Source organism: Salvia splendens, chromosome 3, assembly GCF_004379255.2.
Source record: "Salvia splendens isolate huo1 chromosome 3, SspV2, whole genome shotgun sequence".
Classification (NCBI taxonomy): Eukaryota; Viridiplantae; Streptophyta; class Magnoliopsida; order Lamiales; family Lamiaceae; genus Salvia; species Salvia splendens.
In genome coordinates, this window is record NC_056034.1 from 3,889,202 (window position 1) to 3,910,159 (window position 20,958).

The following is a 20,958-nucleotide window of genomic DNA, read 5'->3' on the forward strand; positions in this document are numbered from 1 at the left end:
GTGGAATAATTCAATCTCAAAAGACATGCACCTGCATTAGATGGAGTAAATTAATGAGAATGAAAGATAAAAAACACTAACATAAATAAATTAAGGGGAGGAGAGCCATGCATATAAGGTGAAAGAATTTGATGATACCCTTCATGATTGGAGGGTGTTTGAAACCCAAAAAAGTTAAAACTCATTCCATTTCTGATATTATATCAAAATTTAGAGATATGCATGTTAGAAATGTGGACTTGCACGTGACTAATTTAATGTGTATGACTATCTTCCAGTTGCCCAATTAAAGTGATCCAATAAATATTAAGATTGGACTAAAATCGTATTTATTTGTTATGTAAATAAGTGTAGATACCGTATGTGATTTTCTATTTGAAGAGGAACCGAATAGAAAATAAAGGGTCTTATATTTATATTTATATACATATAAAATTAGGGTTATGGTCCCCGGATGTCAGAAGAACATTCAATATCTCTGTATTATCTCGGCAGACTATTGGGAAGAATGCGAAGAATGTCTCTGATAGTTTGGAAGATCTATAGCCGCTGCAAAACAATTCCACCGTTCAATTCTAGATGAATCAATGTACACTTCCGCTCTACAGTTTATGCTCCTTCTCCATCGTTCTTGGTTAATCATCATAAAGAGTTTTATGTAATTTTTCACTCAATTATTCTAACAATGCATTGATATTGTTAATTAAAGGGGACAGTAAATGTGCAAGTTGCAAAATATAAGGTATTGCACATGGCTATAACCCTATTTTGGAATGCCAACTTGAATTATAGAAGACATGAAATGGGGCGAAGCAACAAGCAACAATACTTATGAGTTATAATAAAAGGACAAATTACCCAAAAAATCATCTAACTTTGGTAAATAACTTTGACAGTTTTCTTAATCATTCCTATGACCAAAAAATATAGTGTTGTGCGTATCTGATCCATTGTCGAATCTATATTAGTAATTGACTATTTTGAACGTTGCAGACTTATCAGAAATTGACTTAAACTTGATCCAACAATTTTCCTAAAAAAGAGTTGGGTTTAGAAATGAAGAAGTGCTGATAGTTTGCTTGAACTATATAGTGAAGCCCCCAGTCTTCTCTATCTCCCATAGTGATCTTAGTATTTCACACGTCCCCTTCAAATTTCCGATAAAAATAAAAGCTGCACTTTTGATCAATTAAAGCAAGATATTTTTCGTTTATAAAATTATCATAAAAAGTGTCAATTAATATCTGTGCCTGATTTATCCACATTTTATGAGCATATACTCACTCACATAAGTCCATCTCTTACTAAAGAAACTTATTTAAATCCAAATTTTTACCGCCTATCTAATTATAATCCAATACGTACTTACATTATTTTATAGTATTGTATATGTAGAATCTCCATGTTCATTATGATACAATATGTACTTGCGTTATCAAATTAATTGACACTACTATACAAACTTAATCGTGTGATAAGAGTCATAAGACGTGCAAGCTAAATAAATTTATATAATTTGCATTTTTGTTCACGATTTAATATTTACCTAAATAGAAAAAGAAAACTAAAACCCTAAAACCCCCGCGAGCAGAACGATGTCGCTTCACTGCTAATTCCATTTTCCAATTTTGAACCTTTTTTATTTTGGGGAGCACGTACTCCAGAAGCATCGGATTACTTGAACAGATAAGTAGCCGATTTCTTCGATTTCTTCCAATTCCAAAAGTTTGCCAGCTCCATGGAAGCCACACTTCTTAGAACTCAACCTCATTTCTACGTTCAAGGTTAATTCTATTTTCCAAGATTGTATTTTTTTAAAAATTTATATGACAAATAAGGGGCTGCAAATACTGGACGAATAATTTGCTTATACTGCTACTTTAACTGTGTTTGCTGATATAGTTTATTGCGGACTCATGGTGTTCTTGGCCCTTTGCTTAGCAATATTTATATTTTTTTATATGGTGCTCGGTTTTATTATTGAATGTTGTTATGCTCTCCCTCAGCGCTTTGTTTGTAGTTAATTTGTTGTTTAAATGCTTTTTGCAGCTGGGAATTCGTCGTGCAATTCCCAATTTCACAACACAAGATTATTCGGAAACCGTATATGTGCTAAACCAGTATCTCCGCAACTAAGCAGAAAACGGTTTTGTTCGTCAAGAGATCATGTGTTGCTTAAAGAAAACAAAGGGTTTTTGTCATTGGATTGTTTTCGGCAGAATTCAGCAATTCTTCGAGCTGCTTCCGCGGATCCAATAAATTATGAACAGTTTACTGATACATCAGGGAGCTGCGAAAGTGCTTTGAATGTGAACGGTTTCGAAAATTCAGTAGCCTTGGATCTGAAGACCGAGCCATTCAGGAATCGGTTTTTGAATTTTTCACGGTTTGGTGCAATCCTTAACAATGCTTTGGAATCCTTTTTTAAGAGTGAAATACGGACAAGGCTGTTTGTGACTGCTGTCTTGTTATTTGTGAGTCGTCTTGGCTACTTTATTCCCTTACCAGGATTCGACAGGAGGTTGATGCCTGAAAATTATCTCAATTTTCTCTCTGGTTCTACTGGTGAGAAGAATACCGCCTTCTTAGTTTCAGACAGTTGAATATTGACGTGATCAATCTTGTCGGATTTTATAACATTAGTTGTGATTTCACTATTTGCAGAGGAGCTTGGTAATCTCACACCGGAACTTGAGCTTTCTCTTTTTCAGCTCGGGCTTAGTCCTCAAATAGCGGCATCTATCCTTATGCAGGTTAACATTTAGAAGTACTCACTGTTAAGTGAAAACATAAGCCTATGAATTGCTAGATAACGTCCACCTTAAAAATGATCTTGTAACATTTGCAGAGTCTCTGTGCTCTGTCAGATAGTTCACTATATACACAAAATCTTTCCTACCCTCATTTATTTGCAGAGAAACCTTACATAGTCAATGTTGCAAAGATGTCACCTTTTGGTAGATAACTGTCATGCCCAATCCCAAGATTTTGAAAACTTGCAAGAATATTTTCTCATTACTATGCATGTAAAAAAATACATATTTTCCAAGCTGGCTCCTTTGTTACAGAGGAAAAGATGGCTCTCCTAGAATCCATGATAACTTGAGGAACATGTTGATAAAAAAAATCTGCGACCTTTAAATTTACAGATCAGTTTTTATAAAGAGGTGGAATAGCTAACGTCATATTGGCTCCTTTGTATGGATCTAATTATTTTTAGCGTTGTCACAATGTTATGTCACCGCCTCACTTTGATCTATCTCTTATATCATGCTAACTTCAGTAATTTTGGTTCAGATCTTATGTGTCCTTCTCCCTCCCTTAGTGAAGCTTCGGAAAGAAGGCTTAGATGCTAATGAGAAGATCAAGAGATATATGTGTGTCTAGTTATTCATCTCAAGCAGTGAGACAAGCCCTTGTGAAATATTTTGTTGGTTTCAGAACATATTTTAATTTCCACTAAATAATTTGAGTGTTTACTTGTTTCTGATCTATTTTTCAGATGGTGGATTTCACTAGGATTTGCTCTCATACAGGCTTTTATTCTTTCTTGTTATTCACTTCCCTATTCTATATATGCAGCTAGCCACAGGTAATCATGAGAGAAGACATTTTCATGTTCTTGAGCTCTATATTCGCAATATAACTTAGATTTGCTAAAACCATGATATAATGAAACTCAGTGTTTACCTCTAAATGGAATTTATCTTTAAAAAATCTCAAAAAGGTGACATATCACCATCATATGATACTCCTGACTGATCACTTCATGCTGTAATCAGTCTTACAAGTTGTGTTGACACTAGCACAACTTTTTTCCTTGTCCTTGAAGTGATGGGATTTACTCTGACCAAAAATATGCAGGGTAAAGCATGTGATGATCACAACTTTATTTCTGGTGTGTGGTGCGATGACCATGGGTTGGATATCTGACAAGATATCAGAGTCCGGATTTGGTATTTATGTTCCTTTATGATGCATTAATACATTTTGGATATCTGCATCATGCAATTCATTATGTTTTCTACTATTTCTATTTAAGTATCTTCTCTTCGTCTGTTATTTGAAATTTTGAATGCACTTTTTCATTTGTGGAGTTCTTTAGGCATAAATCATCTAATGACACGTAAAAGTCCTTTGACCTAAAACCATAAAGAAATAAAAGAAACCCAATAACTAATAGTGAAGCGCATTATAGTATCATGATGCAGACACAATATGTTCTGATTTCTTAGAGTAGTTCAGAAATTAAATATTTACATGGCTTAAAATTATGTTTCACTGATTTTATAACCTGCTATATATGGCCAGGTCAAGGATCATCTTTAATTATCTGTGTCAACATCCTGACTGGTTACACTGATACATTGTACAAGATGTTGGCTCAGCTCTCAGGTGAGCCTGGAGAACAAAATCACTAAGATCTATAATGCTCTCAGTTCATTACGTTTTGGTTTCTCTCTCTAGTTATCTGGTATTATCATATGACACGTCTTTCCGTGAGTCTTTCCTGTTTTGTTTCGTCTTAGTTCAAGAATTCTCTTAAATTTTCTTGTGAAAGACTAAAGATATATACTTAGGTGCCGTTTGGTTGCTATGACTCATTATCATATGATTATCCATCTAGGATTAAGTTGTGAGGGGATGACTATGACTCATTATCATATGATTATCCATCTAGGATTAAGTTGTGAGATTATTTTAGTTGGAGGGGATGACTATGACTCATTATCATATGATTATCCATCTAGGATTAAGTTGTGAGATTATTTTAGTTAGAGGGGGATGACTATGACTCATTATCATATGATTATCCATCTAGGATTAAGTTATGAGATTCAATCTCATGAACCAAACATAATACATATTCAATCATGAGATAAAATCTTTCAAACCGAACGGGCCCTTAGGAGATCAAATCATTTGGGGTGACACACACACACATATATATTTATAGTATATGTTACTAGCTGATGCAACTTAAGTTGATAACGGTGATTACATTTTGGGGCTTACTACTCAACTGCAGGAAGTTCTGTGAGCTGGTGGCCATATGTCCTTGCACTATTAGGTGTCTTCACCATAGTTACAATGTGGGCAGTTGCTGTAACTGAGAGCTACCGAAAGATCAAGTTACAATATTATGGTTTCAAGCTTGCTTCCGCCACCAGGTAACTATTGTGTTTTTTCAGAGAATAAGTCTTGATTTGGGTTGTAACACAAAATATTGTATTTAATTTAATAAACAAGAAATTGGAGACAGATCAATATTGTTTTGATAAAAAATGTGTGCTAGTTCGATCTCTATCTGTCATCTGATTCTTCCCTTCAATTTGCTTCTTGGACGATCTTCGAATACTTGCTGAGATGCTTGAATTTGACTACATCAATTAATAGGACTATCTTGTTTCCGGACTGAACGCTAGAGTTGATCAACAACACATTGATGATCTTCAAATATTTTGGATTTCACAACGTCTATCAAGAGAACTTTTGTCTTGTTTCCTGATTGAGCTTTGGATTTGGTTTAGTTAGAATAATATAGATGGTTTTCACCTTACTTCCTTGTTGAACATCATTCTTTATTTCTTTATATGATTTTGAGAAGACTTAAATGAATAATGTGATGATTTGCACGAAGAATGCCTTGGATGTTGGAGAAAATACTTGAGTATTAGGTATAGAGCTCCCCCTTCAATTGGAGAATAAGGTTGAGTATTAGAGAAAACTTGTAGAGGATTCCTTCTTCAATATTTCACCCCCTTCACTTATCATTTATGCTCACCCCAACACCCCTATTTATAGACGCATAAGAGTGGGGGCTTGTGGGCTTTGGCCCACCATGTCATGGGCCTTTAGGGCTTATATGACATTTGGTGCTTAGTTGGCACAATTTTCAATGGTTCTTCTTCTCCAAGTTTCATTGCCACGAGACGCTCTCCCATTGGTCAATAAAAATTCATAAATTAAATATAAACTATATATTCTTTGGAATACATTCCATTAATAAAATAGAAAATATGATTGAATATTTAATGCCGCAAACAAATCTTGATGCCTGACCCGAGTCACCTGACCAATGTCCCAAACTTAAGATGAACCGAAAATCTGTTGGTGACAATTCTTTTGCTTTCTATTTCCTTATTTTATCTGTTTATGGCAGAGCTACAGCTACTCAACATTGCTATCCATTATTTTATTTAGTTTTATTTCATGTAAAACAAATGAAACACACAATACAGTGATATAGAGAATGGGTTTAGTTTGAATCCTATATATTCTGAAAAAGTTCTGGCTACTAACTGGACCAGTTTTTTTATTTTTCTTCCTTCTCTTTGCAGAGAAGATTCTCCTATAACCGAAGTTGAGCCTTATCTTCCGTTCAACATAAATCCTGCCGGGATGCAACCTGTACTTACTACTTCATATTTTCTGGCATTTCCCAGCTTGATTGCAAGGTAGTGTGGCTTCTAATTTCTTACAGTTTCTCCTATTTTTTGTTTGGTATGTCAATTCAATTAGAAAGAGGTGTCTAAGATTTTTGTTGATACTTCATGTTAGCATGTGGGGTATTTCATGGATTCAAGCAATTATCTTATTAGACCATCATGCATTGCATAAATATGCCCGCATACATGTTTGTTGTTCTATCCTCTCCCTGCTTATGTACATTTTACTGTTTTTACAAGTTTTAAAAAAACTTAAATGTGGTTTTTTTCTCAGTGTTTTTGGCTCGCGCTTATGGGAACACGTGAGAGATATCCTGAATCCTGATACATCGCGCGGTGCAGATCCTTGGGTTTATTATATGATATATGCATTTTGCGTCTTCATCTTTAATATAATCGACATAGTAAGCAAAATTTTAGGACCTTTCCACACATGATAATTTCCATATTAGGTTGTTTGTATGGCTTTTAAATAACGGAATGTTACAATCTCATTCAGGCCAATGTGCCAAAGGAGATTGCTGATTACTTGAATAAGATGGGTGCAAGAGTTCCAAATATAAAACCTGGAAAAGCCACTGTCGACTTTCTCACGAAGATCCAAGCTTCAACACGTTTTTGGGGTAAAATGCTTTTACTACATTATTCAGTGTGCATGCTACTACTAATCATCTTAACTGTACTCTGTCAATTATATTGCAGGTGGTGTGTTGCTAAGTCTTTTGGCGACTACATCAGTCCTTCTAGATCATTACTTACGCAGTATCAATGAAGGGTTTCCGATTGGTTTCACTTCAATTCTCATCATTGTAAGTATGCATATCTCAGATGACTTCTCTTTGCTGGTAAATAGATGTTCTTAATCTTTCTCTGAACTTTGGCAAATGCATATTTAGGACCTCTTACTTTTGAATTAGTTGGTGTAAAATCTGAAGTCCCCTTAGGTATATTTATGTTGAAATTGGGTCCTTGTACGACACGAGAAACAAAGACCTAAGTTTAACAATTCGGAAAAGTAGATGGGTTAATTAGTGTTTGCAACAAAATAGATAGTTGATGTTCTTCGACATGGTATCTCCAGGTGGGTTCGATCATTGAACTGCGAAGATCCTACCAAGCATACAATGTAATGCCGAGTCTTGCTAAGGCATTGCAGCGCTATGGACTATGATTATCAAGTTAAGGAGAAGGAGGCCTTGTGATGTTGAAAAATTCTTGAATGCATAAATGGATGGCGAGATCTGCTGTTTCAACGAGATTAGAATCAACGGTTAAATTGAGTACTCTCGTTGCAGCAAGCAATCACCAGAGAATGGCAGGTCAGTTTTTGAACAAGGTAGCAAGTTTGGGAGATGCATTGTATTGATTTAGAACTGTAGCTTCGATTTGAGAGTCTACAGATATGTATTGGATATGTAGATGTACAACAGCTGTGGAGAAAAAAAAGCTTGTTAGAGTCGCATGATTTTTACAACACTAAATGTGCGATGCACATAAAATTACTGAATGTAAATAATTAACATACATGTAAAGGGTTGCACTATGGTCAATAAGTGAAATCCTGTCAAATATCAAAGCAAATCTCAGCCATTGGATCCTTAGATCGAATAGTTGTGATAATAATATCCGAGCTACATTATTATTACACTAAAAGCGGTACATTATTAGACTACACAATCTACATTATTAGACTAAAATGCGTTACATTATTAGCCGAGCGACATTATTATACTACACAATCTAAATTATTAGATGACATGTGACATTAATTTAACGGTTACATCACAAGATCCAATGACTGAGATTTGCTTTGATTTTTGACAAAATTTCACTTATTGATTTGATCACACCCCTACATGTAAATAGTGGTAACAGATATACGAGATATTTTAGGTATAGTTAAAATTTTATTAAAACTAGATCATAAATAAGTAAGTACTATATTGCATGGAGTGTATGATAGGGACATGATGCGCCAATTATGTTTTGAAATAAGGTTTTTTAACATGTGTAGAAGACCTTATTTTAATAAGGTTTTATGACAGAAGAATTAATCTAAGCAGAAGTTTATGTAATTAGGGTAGCATTTAAAGCTTAATTCACATTTGATAAATACTTTCACAAAATTACAAAAGAACACTACAGCTACATGTGAATCTGTAAGGTTCGCACATTGAGATTTTTCTCGAGCATAATTCAGTACAGTATTTCGTTATAAGCAATTAGGATTCTTGTCTTAGAAGGTCAAATATAAATGAGATTTTTCTCAATATTAAGTATTTTTTATATTCAGTACACACTGAGAAATGAGAATTGCTCAAACAACACGAATTAGGAAATCTCAAATTAACCCTAATCAACACCTCATCTGCCATAAGCCTTAACGAAGTAAATCTGCAAGATATGCATATTTTATTTTTGGACACTACTTCACAAAAAAAAATCACTATCAAATTCAATTTACGTTTTACATAAATACAATTGAAATATTTTTAGTGGTTGGAGAAATATAAACCCCATATGGAGTGCATGCATGTTGTCTGCTTTGATAATAATTATTGCTTAAGATAGACACAGCACGTGTTAGGAAATCTCAAACGCTAATTTTGTCAGCGCATATTAAGACATGAAATTGATTGATTAATATTAATTTTGCCGTCATTAGATTGCAACAAAAAGAAAACGAAAATTTTGTTGAATTATGCAGTTACATATTTTAATTTATGAAATCATACATTATCATAAAAGGATAAAAAAGAGAAAGTGGAAAAGAAAAAAATAATAAACAAAACTGGGAAAAGGGAGAAAAAATAGTCTAACTAATAAGAAAAAGGGAAAAATCAATAATAATTTGAAAAATGCGGTGAACGTGGATCGAACACGTGACCTTCAGATCTTCAGTCTGACGCTCTCCCAACTGAGCTATCCCCGCTTTGTTATTATGTTAAATATATTTCATATATATCCTCTATTAACTCCGAGTATCAAGGCCTTAGTTGTGTGCTTAGTAATTTTCTGTATCATTGAATCAAATTTAGCTAAGTGACACATGTAATGACGAATATTCGGAATATGTATCAATGGCTTCTTTTTTTTTTAAAAGAGAACTTCAATCGTCGAGGTATCACTTATAGAATTGTACTACTACAGTACTACAATAGATTGATTTGTAGATTTTGAGAATATTACAATCAAATTAATTTTATTCACATTCTAGTTCAGTTATTGTCGGTGTACCAAATAAGGTGACCCTAGTACATTTTTGGATGCATGAAAATTAAGTAAATATTAATAGTAATTAACTTTTAACTGACTCCTAATCAGAATAAAACTCATAATAGGACTATGACTCTGTCAGTTATTGATCTATGTATGTTCTTTATTGTAGTCATTTTTTATTTACTGAATCTGTATTAAATTGCTACACATAATCGACTAAATGAGATTTCAACATATCAAAATTCAAACAAAGTTCAACAACATAAATTCATAAATAGGACTCAACTAAAATTTAGCTCTAAATCTGTGCATTTCTTGGCCATCAAATTTGTATTTATCCAATAATGCAACGATAAGAATATATATTTACTTAAAAAATAATCTCAAATTACTCCCTGCACATCTCCCTAACATCAAAGCGACAGACCTAAACCAGTGGCGTGCGCTTCTTTGCAGTGTCGAATGCTCAAATGATCAATCCATGGAAGAAGCATCCCCCATCTTTCATACGAACAGCACAGATCACTGCATCAAACCTCAAGTTTTCATCACTTGATGGTTTTGCATCCAAGGCCATTTTGATCTTGTATGGCACTAGCCAGGGGAATGAGGAGTTTTTGTTGAATTCCACCCCTCTCGTTAGAGTAAAACAGCATACAGAAGCTCGTTCCACGAGTCAGGGAGGCACCAGTGGCTGCAGTCTTGATGCTGAAGAGCAGAGGGTTGTGCTGCAGGACCTAAGTAGTAGTATGAAGAGTGCATGTCTCTTCTTTGGGACGTCATGCTAGTCACGTTCAATAATTCTTTAACTGGGAGTCTCTGACGTTCGGACAAGGCATCAACAACGGTTTTGAACCCCACCAGTGTTTCAGGTGACATCGGAGATGCAGTCAAATCTGGGAACGTCTCTAGGTCACAGCCACCACCGGTGTTCCAATCCCCTCCGCTGTCGAAGCAACAAGACATCAAACAAATAGTTCTCACTGCATCATTGTGCAACATCTCATATTACATGTATGGATGATTACCAACTCTCGAAGAATACAAAAAAACTAGTAGCAAATTTCGCTAATGGGAATTCTTAGTTATTCTATTTAGATGCAAAATCTAGCACTCATCAGTAGGTTTGTGAAAACCCTATTTATTCAGAATGATGCAATGAGAGTACCCAACTGAAAGGCTAAGAAAGTACGTGTTAAGTGGGAATTATAAGATTTAGTGTATGATTGATACCTGAAATGTACGGGAGCATAGGTTCGGAAGATGATATGTTTTGTTGAAACATTTACTTGACGATAGATCCAGTCCATGCATTACCGTAAATATAGACCTACGGAAGGCATCTTCGACGCTCATCTCCATCTTAATCTCCATCCCTTCTTGGAAGTAACATCCCCTACGCGTAATAAGAATTTTTCTGTTTCAGCCTTTGATCTAATAGGTATTGAGTCATATTATCTCGTTGAGATTGTTTTGTAAACAAAAATATTGAAATTCAAGGTATATGTAGGAAATGAAACAAATATTAACCAAATACCCGTTCCGGGGCTAGGAACCAAACGCAAACATTCAATTAGATGATCTAATGACTAATAATTGATTGAAAAATACTTGAACAACTTCCAAGGATACCTCAAAATAGGGAATGTGATGTTTTCTCTTTTGCACTTTTGTCGTTGTTCATCAGATAATGTCAAAATCAAAATAGAAACAAGATAATAACAAGGAGAGCACAAGGCGTACACTTTGATGGTCTTCTCGTTATTCCACCAATGTCCGGTGTTGAAAATCAGTATGTCCGACGAGCTCTAATCCATTTGATCCAGCTTCAATGTCATTTTCACATTTTTGGAGGCACCAGTGGGCGCCCGGCTCTGCAACACTAGAAACGGAGCTCTATAGTACTCAATTGTGCAGTTGTAGTCTTTAAATTTAAAGATCAAAAAGCCCATATGCTTTGTGATAGATAGGGTTCCCATTCACTTCATAAATCGAAGTCTTGTTTGGAACCGCTGAGGATAGCATGCAAAGAAGCGACTCCCATTGGTTCCGACCAATAGAGTCTCCAACAAATGCTAGGCGCTTGCCTCGTAGCTTCTCCAGCATCACTTTGGCATCAAATTTACACCAAGCCAACAAACGATTAATGCTGCCTTGCACCAAATGCTAGAACCCTACTTGGCTTTACAGTCAAAATCTACAATAATCATGATTTTACTGGATTGCATTACCTAGCTTTAAAAAAGTGTATATCTGGTTTTAAGAGGCTCCAATCGATGTTTAACAATTGAATGAAGTGGGATGCATCTAGATGCCAGCCTAACTATATGCATGTTTTGTGGGGATGAGATGGACACCAAAATTCTTTTATTCATACAATATAAGACAATCAATAAGTCTGAACCCTTCAACAATTTTGTCACGCATTTTATTTTATTTTTCTTTATTTTGCAAATATTAGTATTTATTGGACTGGCTTATGGCCCATAGATCACAAATATTGGACCGACTTCTTGATAGACACCGAATCTCCAACGATCTCCAATTATCCAATCAAAATGATGCATCCATGTTATAGTCTTGACTCCTGAGAATAGTTTTCAGTTGTTATTATAAAATAGCATAAAATCAAATCATGTAATCTAATCCACAAAAAGAATATTAATGGAAAAGTGGTTATATTATATGGTTTAAGAAATAAAAAGTGGACGGAGAATGAAAGGAGATGAGATCCTATGCTGGATTGTATGCTAACTTATGAATCTATTCAATTTTAGTGTATTTTTTTAATAATTCATTCTCCCCTCGCTCGTCTTTCCTCTTCGTCTACAAGACTACAACTCTAACTCTAGAATTGTTTTCCAACAATAAAATGGACGTCACTAATCAGAGCATCCGCAATGGCGGCGAGCCCACTGGCTAGCCGATCCCTGGCGCTCACCGGTCCGCTTGCCGAACCATTGCAGTCGGCGAGCGCACGCCGATCGGCTGACCGCCATTGCAGGCTCCCGATCGGCGAGCGATCGGCAAGTGGAATTTTTTTTTAATTTAATTTTCGAAACACTATATATACACGACTTGCACGTCATTTTCATTTGCACCACTTGTTATAACGGGTACTCTCTCTATCTTAATTTCTGTATAAGAGCAACAACGCGAAATGGAGCACAACACGAGCCTACTCCAGGGACGAGCGGGTCTTAAACTTCCACGGTACCCGAGGGAGGTGGATGGGGTCCGATGGCCGGGTACTACAACATGTACAATTGGCAGCAGATGATGCCCGGGGGCGGTGTGCCGGGATGGCAGGGGATGCCGGGGGGGCCGGCGATGCAGGGCGGGCAGGGGGTACCGGGGATGCAACCCGAGATGAAGATGATGCTGGGGTACCCGGGGATGCGGGGGACGCCGACGCCGGGGGGGGGACAACGTCTATCGTCCTAGTCTTGATTTTGTTACTGCTTCTTCGGACACATCGACCCCAGCGGAGAAGCAGTACACTGGGTTTGAGACCTTCTTCTTAGAGGAGCTGGGAATAGATCTCGGGGATGCGGGCACTCCCGTTCAAACGGGGGAGTATGGCGGGGTCGGGGCGCGCCCAAGAAGAAGAAGGGGAAGAGGGTGGTCGGCGAGTCGTCGCAGCCGGCTGGTGACGACAGTCCGGCACAGAGGAAGTGGACTGACGCCGAGAACGTCGCGTTGTCCTAGGTTTGGGTGAGTATTTGCGATGATCCTCTCACCTCGAACAACCAGAGGAACGTCAACTTGTGGGCTAAAATAGCAACAGTCTACAAGGCATTTTGCCCAGAGGGGCGGCCACGCAGCGGGGAGGAGTGCCGGAAGGCGTGGGACCGAATCAGGGCTGGGGTCTCCCGATTTTTGGGCTTGTACACCAACGCCCTCCGCATGCAGTCCAGTGGTCAAACTGACGAGGACTGCAAGAGGATGGCGGGAGAAAGAGTTGCCCATGCCCGGGCTTTACAAGGAGTTCACCTACTGGAACTACTACGAGGTGCTGATGAACTCCGAGAAGTTTCGGACAGGTGTCGACGCTGGCTGGCCGAATAAGCAGCGCCTGAACTATACCGATGATTACAGCGGCGGCAGCAGCGGCGGTTCCCACGACCTCCCCGAGGATGCCAAGGCTCCGAATACAATCGCAGCCGATTTCGTCGAACTTGACTGCGCCATTTACGTCATTTCGTCTGTTGCAGAAGATCTCATAGCATTTACAAGCATCATTCCAAAAGGGTTAGTTATGCAAGCAATGGCAAGATCGCGTATGCCAGAAGATATCACCCGGATTCGTAACTTACAGACCTTTACATGAAAGCAGACTAATATGAGATTCTTTACTGCACCTCTACTCTGGTCAACCATTTTACGCTCATATGGAGATGTTGAAAGATGGAAGGCTTTGCTTAATTGCTTGCTTTTTGCCATTGATTCAATTTAACTATTGTAAGATACTTGCATCCTTTGCATGGCGTAATTAGTGCCTTGATATCATACTTTCTGTCTTATCATGGAAACTTGTATAATTGCATCTAATTACTCCCTCCGTCTCAAGGTAGATGTCACACTTGGGAGATTGCACGAGATTTTAGGAGATGTTATTTTATGTATTAAGTGATGAGACAAAATATAATTTTATAATTGACATGAGAGGGAACTTTTTTCAGAAGAAGAAATGTGACATCTTTTATGGGACAAATTAAAAAGGAAAGTGTGTCATCTACCTTGGGACGGAGGGAGTACCATTTTATCAATTTATTACTGCATTTTTATATGATAGAAGCTCTATAGTTAAGTTTCTGATGTTTGGCTTCATCCAATATATGGACACTTGAATATCTGCTCCCTACGCCTTTCTCATCCGAGACGACACGAGCCCGCATCGAGACAGCGATGCGGGTGCTCTTAAGTGATTAATTATCATCAAATACTATAATTTGAAAAACTGATACACCAAACTGTTCAAATGGAACTTGGATGAGAAAATCGGCGAGACGAGCCCGCATCGAGACAGCGATGCGGGTGCTCCGTCTCGTCCCGTGTCACTCTGCCGAGAGGAGGCTGGCGAGCCAGCTCACCACGCGCGTCGGCCATGTGGAGAGCTCCTGTGCGTCCGTGACACCCACTCACCTGCCCGCCAGTGAGCGTCATTTATATCCGTTGGAAAATGTTTTTTTTTAAATCTGAAAAAAATCGGAAAGAAAAATCTTCCAAAAATACTATCCGTTCATAGCCGTTTTTTCTAATATTATAATTTTTTTCTATTTTTTTGTAAGCCCCCAATCACTTCTATAAATATCAAATCATTCTCACAAATTATCCACCATAAAAAAAACTCTCTATTCTCACTCAAACACTCTACATTTCATCTCAAAACATTATTCTTCTCCCAAATTTAATCAATTCATGCATCCATTTGAGCAAATGCGTCGAATAATGGAAGAATCGTTATAAGCAGATCGACGTAGTGAGGAGGAGGAAGTCGCGGCGCGTCAAAAGCAACCCCAGAAATACATCCATCGTGACCGGGAGGAAGGTGCCGCAAGGTTGGTACGAGATTACTTTTGTGAGAACAGTATGGGGAGATACCTACTTCCGTCGCCGTTTCAGCATGCGGCTGGAGCTATTTATGCATATCGCAAATACATTGGCGGCCCGGGAAGAGTACTTCCAAGAAAGGTTTGACGCTATTGGCCGTCTCAGTCTCACGACGCTCCAGAAATGTACTCCAGCAATTCGTCAGCTTGCTACTGGACAAACGGCGAATTTGTTCGACGAGTACCTGCACATTGGGGACAACACTGGGAGACTGTGTTTGATGAACTTCTGCAAAGGCGTCCGGGCAGCCTTAACCGACGAATTTCTCCGGAAGCCAAGCACCGCAGATTGTCAGTTTCTGCTCGAACTTAATGAAACAGTGCACGGATTCCCCGGGATACTTGGCAACGTCGATTGCATGCATTGGCAATGGAAGAATTGTCCTATGGCATGGAAGGGATCATACACGAGCGGCCACAAAGGCACCCACCCCACCGTTATACTCGAGGCCGTTGCCGACTACCGGCTATGGATTTAGCATGCGTTTTTCGGGGTCTCCGGATCGAACAACGATGTCAACGTGCTCAACCAATCCAACCTCTTCAGCGAAGTTTTGAATGCTAAAGCGTCGGCCATCAACTTCACCGCTAACAATTGCCATTATAAAATGGGGTACTATCTTGCCGACGGCATCTATCTGAAGTTGCCAACCTTCGTGAAGACGTTCAACAGGCCGATAAACGACAAACAAGCTCTTTTTGCGCAGAAGCTAGAGGCTGCTCGCAAGGATGTGGAGAGAGCGTTCGAGGTTCTACAAGCTCGATTCCACATTATCAAATCCTCAGCTCGTACGCGGTTTATGGAGAATATGGTTGAAATCATGTATACGTGCATAATCTTGCACAACATGATTGTCGCCGACGAATGACCTAATGCGGGAAATTGGTTCGACCCTAAAATCCCGAGAAGCTCTACCACAAGTAGTCCGCCTCGCAGTGGAGTGCATCCGTCTTTGTAAGAGCGACTGTGTGTTCAGGCACGGACACGTGATTCTATCGCCCACACCCAACTCCAGAAGGATCTAATGGAGCACATTTGAGCAAAATTTGGTAACCGTTAGACGATCACCGCATCACTTTCCATGATTATGCGGATTTCAATAAATTGTAATATTAGGATTTCAATTATGTATTTTTTGTATTTTCGGATGTTGTAATTTTTATGGTTTTTAATGATTTTATGAATTATTAGTATTAATTTAATATTTTAATGAAATATTAATTGAATTTGTTGGAAATAAAAATAAAAAATGAAATTGAATGAATAGTTAAGGGATGAGATGGTTAAGAGATGGAGGGTTGTAGGTGATGTCTCTTAGTTATGAGATGAGGTAAAAAGTGTAGTGGGACCCATGAATAGTGAAGGGATGAGACGATAAATGGATGGCCTAAGTTACATGTATGGTTAAATACTTAGAAAAAATTATCCAAGTGGTCTTCAGAAGGAGTACATATGAACATTGTGGTGTAGCAATATTTTCATATTACATTATTTTGATATGTGATCCTCATTATAATCAATCCTCTAAGCTTATTGGATGGTAATTCCTCTAAAAACTGTTGTTGGAAAATCATGATCAAGGTGAACTGATAGATTTATTGCATTAAGTAGACTGATGACTGGCATTTTGTGGGATAAGAACATTTTGCAGGAACCTTACATTGTATATTGACCTCACTGGAGTCTTCGACTTGGACCGGTCACCCACTTGTTGCGTTTTGTAATGGAGGTGCTGCCATGATACTACTTTCTGGCTTCTACATTTTGCATTTCTTCTATATCTTTACCATACAGGAAGGAGTCAATGCCAATTTGGTTGTCTTTTCTTTCATGCCCATCACGATGAAATTCATTGAGCTTCTATCACAAAAACGAAATGCTGCACGGAGGATAACTCATGTTTGTACATCGACATAGATTTGGCCGGACAATTCAAATATGGATTACAAAATATTGTCTTGATCGATAAAAATATTAACACAAGACTAAAGTCCCAAAATGGTCCCTAACATTTGGCGTTTTTTTTTATTTTGGTCCAAAACATTATCTTTTGAATTATTCGGTCCCTCACATTTGAAATCGGACCACATTTGGTCCTAAATTGACGGAATCGTTAAAATTTGACGGAATGTAACAGTCAACGATATTTTAATCAATTTTGACCAAATTATAACTATGTTTAAACGCGAAAATACAAAAAAAAATATCTAAAATTAATTAACAATGGCAAGAATCCACCTGAATCCATCGGCAAACACTTGTTAATCCATCGGCAAACACTTGTTCGTCATCATCTTCTTCTTCTTCATCGGAAAAGGAAACGTTCACGGTGTGGATGAAATCATCGTCTGCCACGGAAATGGCTGCACGGTCTTCAACTCCAAAGGTCAAGTCGCTTTCCGTGTTGATAATTATCAGCAGCGATGCAGCACAAAGGCCTTTCTCATGGACTCCACCGGCAATATCCTCTTTTCTTTAAACAGAAAGGTAATTAATTTTGTAAAATATGTGCTGAGACGATTGAGTTGCGAATTTGCAGAAATTAGGGTTTGGATGGTGGGAGGGCTTCAAATGGAGCGATTCGAATGTTAGGACGGAGAAGGTGTGTTTTCGAGTGAGGAGAGATCAAAGGAGAGGGGTGTGCTGTGTGGTGAGTGATGATGGTTGCTGCAATTACACGATTGAAGGGTTTGAGGGGAAATCGAGTTTGAAGATTAGAGATTTTGAGAGAAGGGTTATGGCGGAGGCAACACAAATTTTACATTCTGTCATAACAAATCGAGTTTGACTGTTACATTCCGTCAAATTTTAACGATTCCGTCAATTTAGGACCAAATGTGGTCCGATTTCAAATGTGAGGGACCGAATAATTCAAAAGATAATGTTTTGGACTAAAATAAAAAAAACGCCAAATGTTAGGGACCATTTTGGGACTTTAGTCTTAACACAATAAAAGTAAAACTTAATAATAATCCATTAATTATCTAAATTCGCAGTATCGAAAATTGTCAAACCCAAATCCATATTAAAATCAATTTGATAACGGTTTAAATAATGTTCCTAGCTAGCTATAGGTCCAAATTTGGCCTAGTCCAATTTCTTATAGTGACTAAATTGAATGCGATTAGGCATCCTACGACTCCTTCATTAATAACGTTTATCTTCCCACTACAGAAAAATGAATAAACCAATATTTAAATTTCAAATTAAATGTCTCCAAAATAGAGAATTATATATAGAGAATGGAGATAATTAGAGCATCTGTAACGCAAGGGGCCGGGCCGCATCTCGCGAGTCCCGGCCCATCCCGAGCGTTGCACGGAGGAGAGTCACGGCCCAGGCCCGTCCCGGGGCCGCGTTCCCGGCCTGTCGCGCGTCCCGCGTCCCGGCCTGGGACGGCGTTGCACGGTGACGGGCCGCAACTGTAGAGTCCCGGCCCAGCGTTACACGCTCCTCGGGCCGGCCGCAACCAAATTTTTTTTTTTTATTCGAAAATTTTTTCTATAAATACTACTCCATTTTCATACACATTCAACTTCAAATCTCTTCCTAGAATTCGAAAAAATGCCTCCACGTCAAAGAATATTCGAAGATCAAATGTCCCGGTCGTTAGCAGAGGCGCTACCGGCAGTCCAAGAAGAAATCAACAACGAAGTTGAACGCTACCAAGCTGTTATTCAAGCTTGGAACGAACAACAAACCCGGGTACCACGTACCCGGATGTATATTCACCGAGACCGTGAATAAGCTGCCTTGCGGCTTTTCACGGATTATTTCTCTAGAGATCCGCGATGGAGTGATCAGATGTTCCGTCGCCGGTTCCGGATGCGGAGGCCGTTGTTCCTACGCATTGTCAACGCAGTTGTAGCTCGTGACCCGTATTTCTGCCAAACTACCGATGCTGTGGGCCGGGAAAGTCTATCGACGTTGCAGAAATGCACGTCTGTCATTCGTCAACTCGCTTACGGAACTACATCAGATATGTTCGATGAGTATCTCCATGTAAGCGAGCCTACTGTCCGGGAGTCCCTCGCTAGATTCTGTCGGGCAGTCGTCGAAGCATTCAAGGATACGTACTTGCGAAAGCCAATGACCGACGACGTTAGGAAGTTGGTCGACATGCACGAGCGGGCCCACGGCTTCCCGGGGATGCTTGGAAGCATCGACTGTATGCACTGGCAGTGGAAGAATTGTCCAACGGCTTGGAGAGGACAATACACTAGCGGGCACAAGGGCACACATCCCACGATTGTGTTGGAGGCCGTTGCCGATTGCAGATTGTGGATCTGGCATGCCTACTTTGGTGTCGCGGGGTCCAACAACGACCTCAATGTGTTGAACGAGTCTCCATTGTTCACGACTTGTGTGCTGGGCGAGCACCGAACGTAGAGTTCACGGCCAAACACCGTCGGTATAGTATGGGGTACTATCTGGCAGACGGGATCTACCCTCGATGGCCCGTGTTCGTGAAGACTATCACAGCTCCGACAACCGATCGGAGGGCAATGTTTGCCCAAAGGCAAGAGGCGGCTCGTAAAGATGTCGAGCGTGCATTCGGAGTCCTCCAAGCGCGGTGGGCTATCGTGAAGGGAGCGGCCCGTGGTTGGCAGCGGTCAAACATCGCCGACACAATGTATGCATGTATCATAATGCATAACATGATCGTTGAGGACGAGCAAGATAACGTCACTTTGTGGAGCGACGATCCGCTCGCCAGCACCGGGAGCAACTACGTTGTCACCGAGCCGCCCGTGCAGGGCCTTCCTCACGACATCCGCAATGTCATGGCCCGTTCAGCTGCGATGCGCCAAGAGGAACAACACACTCGCCTTCAAGCCGATCTAATCGAAGAAATTTGGACTCGCACCAATGTTTTCCAGAATTGACGTTATATTTTTATGTATTTTATTTTCAGTTTTAAAATTTCTATGTTGTAAATTTGCAGTATTTGATGAAATTAAATTTTCCATGTTATAAATTTCTAGCGTTTTTTTATTTTACGAGTTAAATAGGTTGGAGTTGTGAATAGTGTCATTTATTAGTTACGGCCCGGGCCGCAACCTGCAGGGTTACAGCAGTTGGGGCCTGGGTCGCAACTGTAGAGGAATGATGACGTGGAGGGGACTTGGGGCCGGAAATGGGGACGGGGTTAATGATGCCCTTATAGAATCGCACACTCATTAGGTTATCCACAGTGTGGTGATAGCCCAGCAATAGCCCAGCCACAAACTCCTCCTGCCACATCATCAATATTAAAAATCCTCCTGCCACATCAGAAATAGCCCAGCCATAGTCTAGTCATATCATAAATAGCCCAGCCACATCAATAGCCACTTCACTAATAACACAATATACGGAATTTAATTTACGAGACATATACAGGAAACATTAATAATACTATTTTAATTTAAAAAAAAGTACAATAAATTAAAAAAGTACAATAAATTTAAAAAGGTACTAAAATTTTGAAAAAGTACATTAATAATAAAAATTACATTAAAAAAAAGTACATTACTTAAAAAAAAATCGTTAATACAAGTGGTGCGAATGAAAATGAAGTGCAAATCGCGTATATATAGTGTCTCGAAAATTTTTAAAAAAAAAAACAAAAAAATCGCTGGGCGATGTGCTGAGCGATCCTGACGCTGCAATGGCGCCGAGCGGATCGCCCAGCGCC

General features: G+C 38.9%; 1 protein-coding gene, 1 non-coding gene and 2 pseudogenes across 2 annotated transcripts; 2 read left to right on the plus strand and 2 right to left on the minus strand.

Annotated features, from left to right (window-relative positions):
- Window positions 1–1,623: 1,623 nt before the first annotated feature.
- On the plus strand, window positions 1,624–7,999 carry LOC121797124 (preprotein translocase subunit SCY2, chloroplastic-like). The gene is made up of 13 exons (XM_042195854.1): window positions 1,624–1,784; window positions 2,050–2,565; window positions 2,665–2,753; window positions 3,298–3,377; window positions 3,503–3,592; window positions 3,865–3,956; window positions 4,312–4,395; window positions 5,030–5,171; window positions 6,342–6,458; window positions 6,724–6,853; window positions 6,949–7,072; window positions 7,152–7,258; window positions 7,531–7,999. Exons 1-13 carry the CDS (start codon window positions 1,739–1,741, stop codon window positions 7,618–7,620), a joined length of 1,707 nt encoding a protein of 568 aa, XP_042051788.1. The 5' UTR covers window positions 1,624–1,738; the 3' UTR covers window positions 7,621–7,999.
- A 1,309-nt stretch (window positions 8,000–9,308) lies between these two features.
- On the minus strand, window positions 9,309–9,381 carry TRNAF-GAA. The gene has a single exon. It is a non-coding gene; the product is annotated as a tRNA-Phe (tRNA).
- A 926-nt stretch (window positions 9,382–10,307) lies between these two features.
- On the minus strand, window positions 10,308–14,111 carry LOC121795634 (annotated as a pseudogene).
- Window positions 14,112–17,535: 3,424 nt separating this feature from the next.
- Window positions 17,536–18,069, plus strand: LOC121795637 (annotated as a pseudogene).
- Window positions 18,070–20,958: the final 2,889 nt, after the last annotated feature.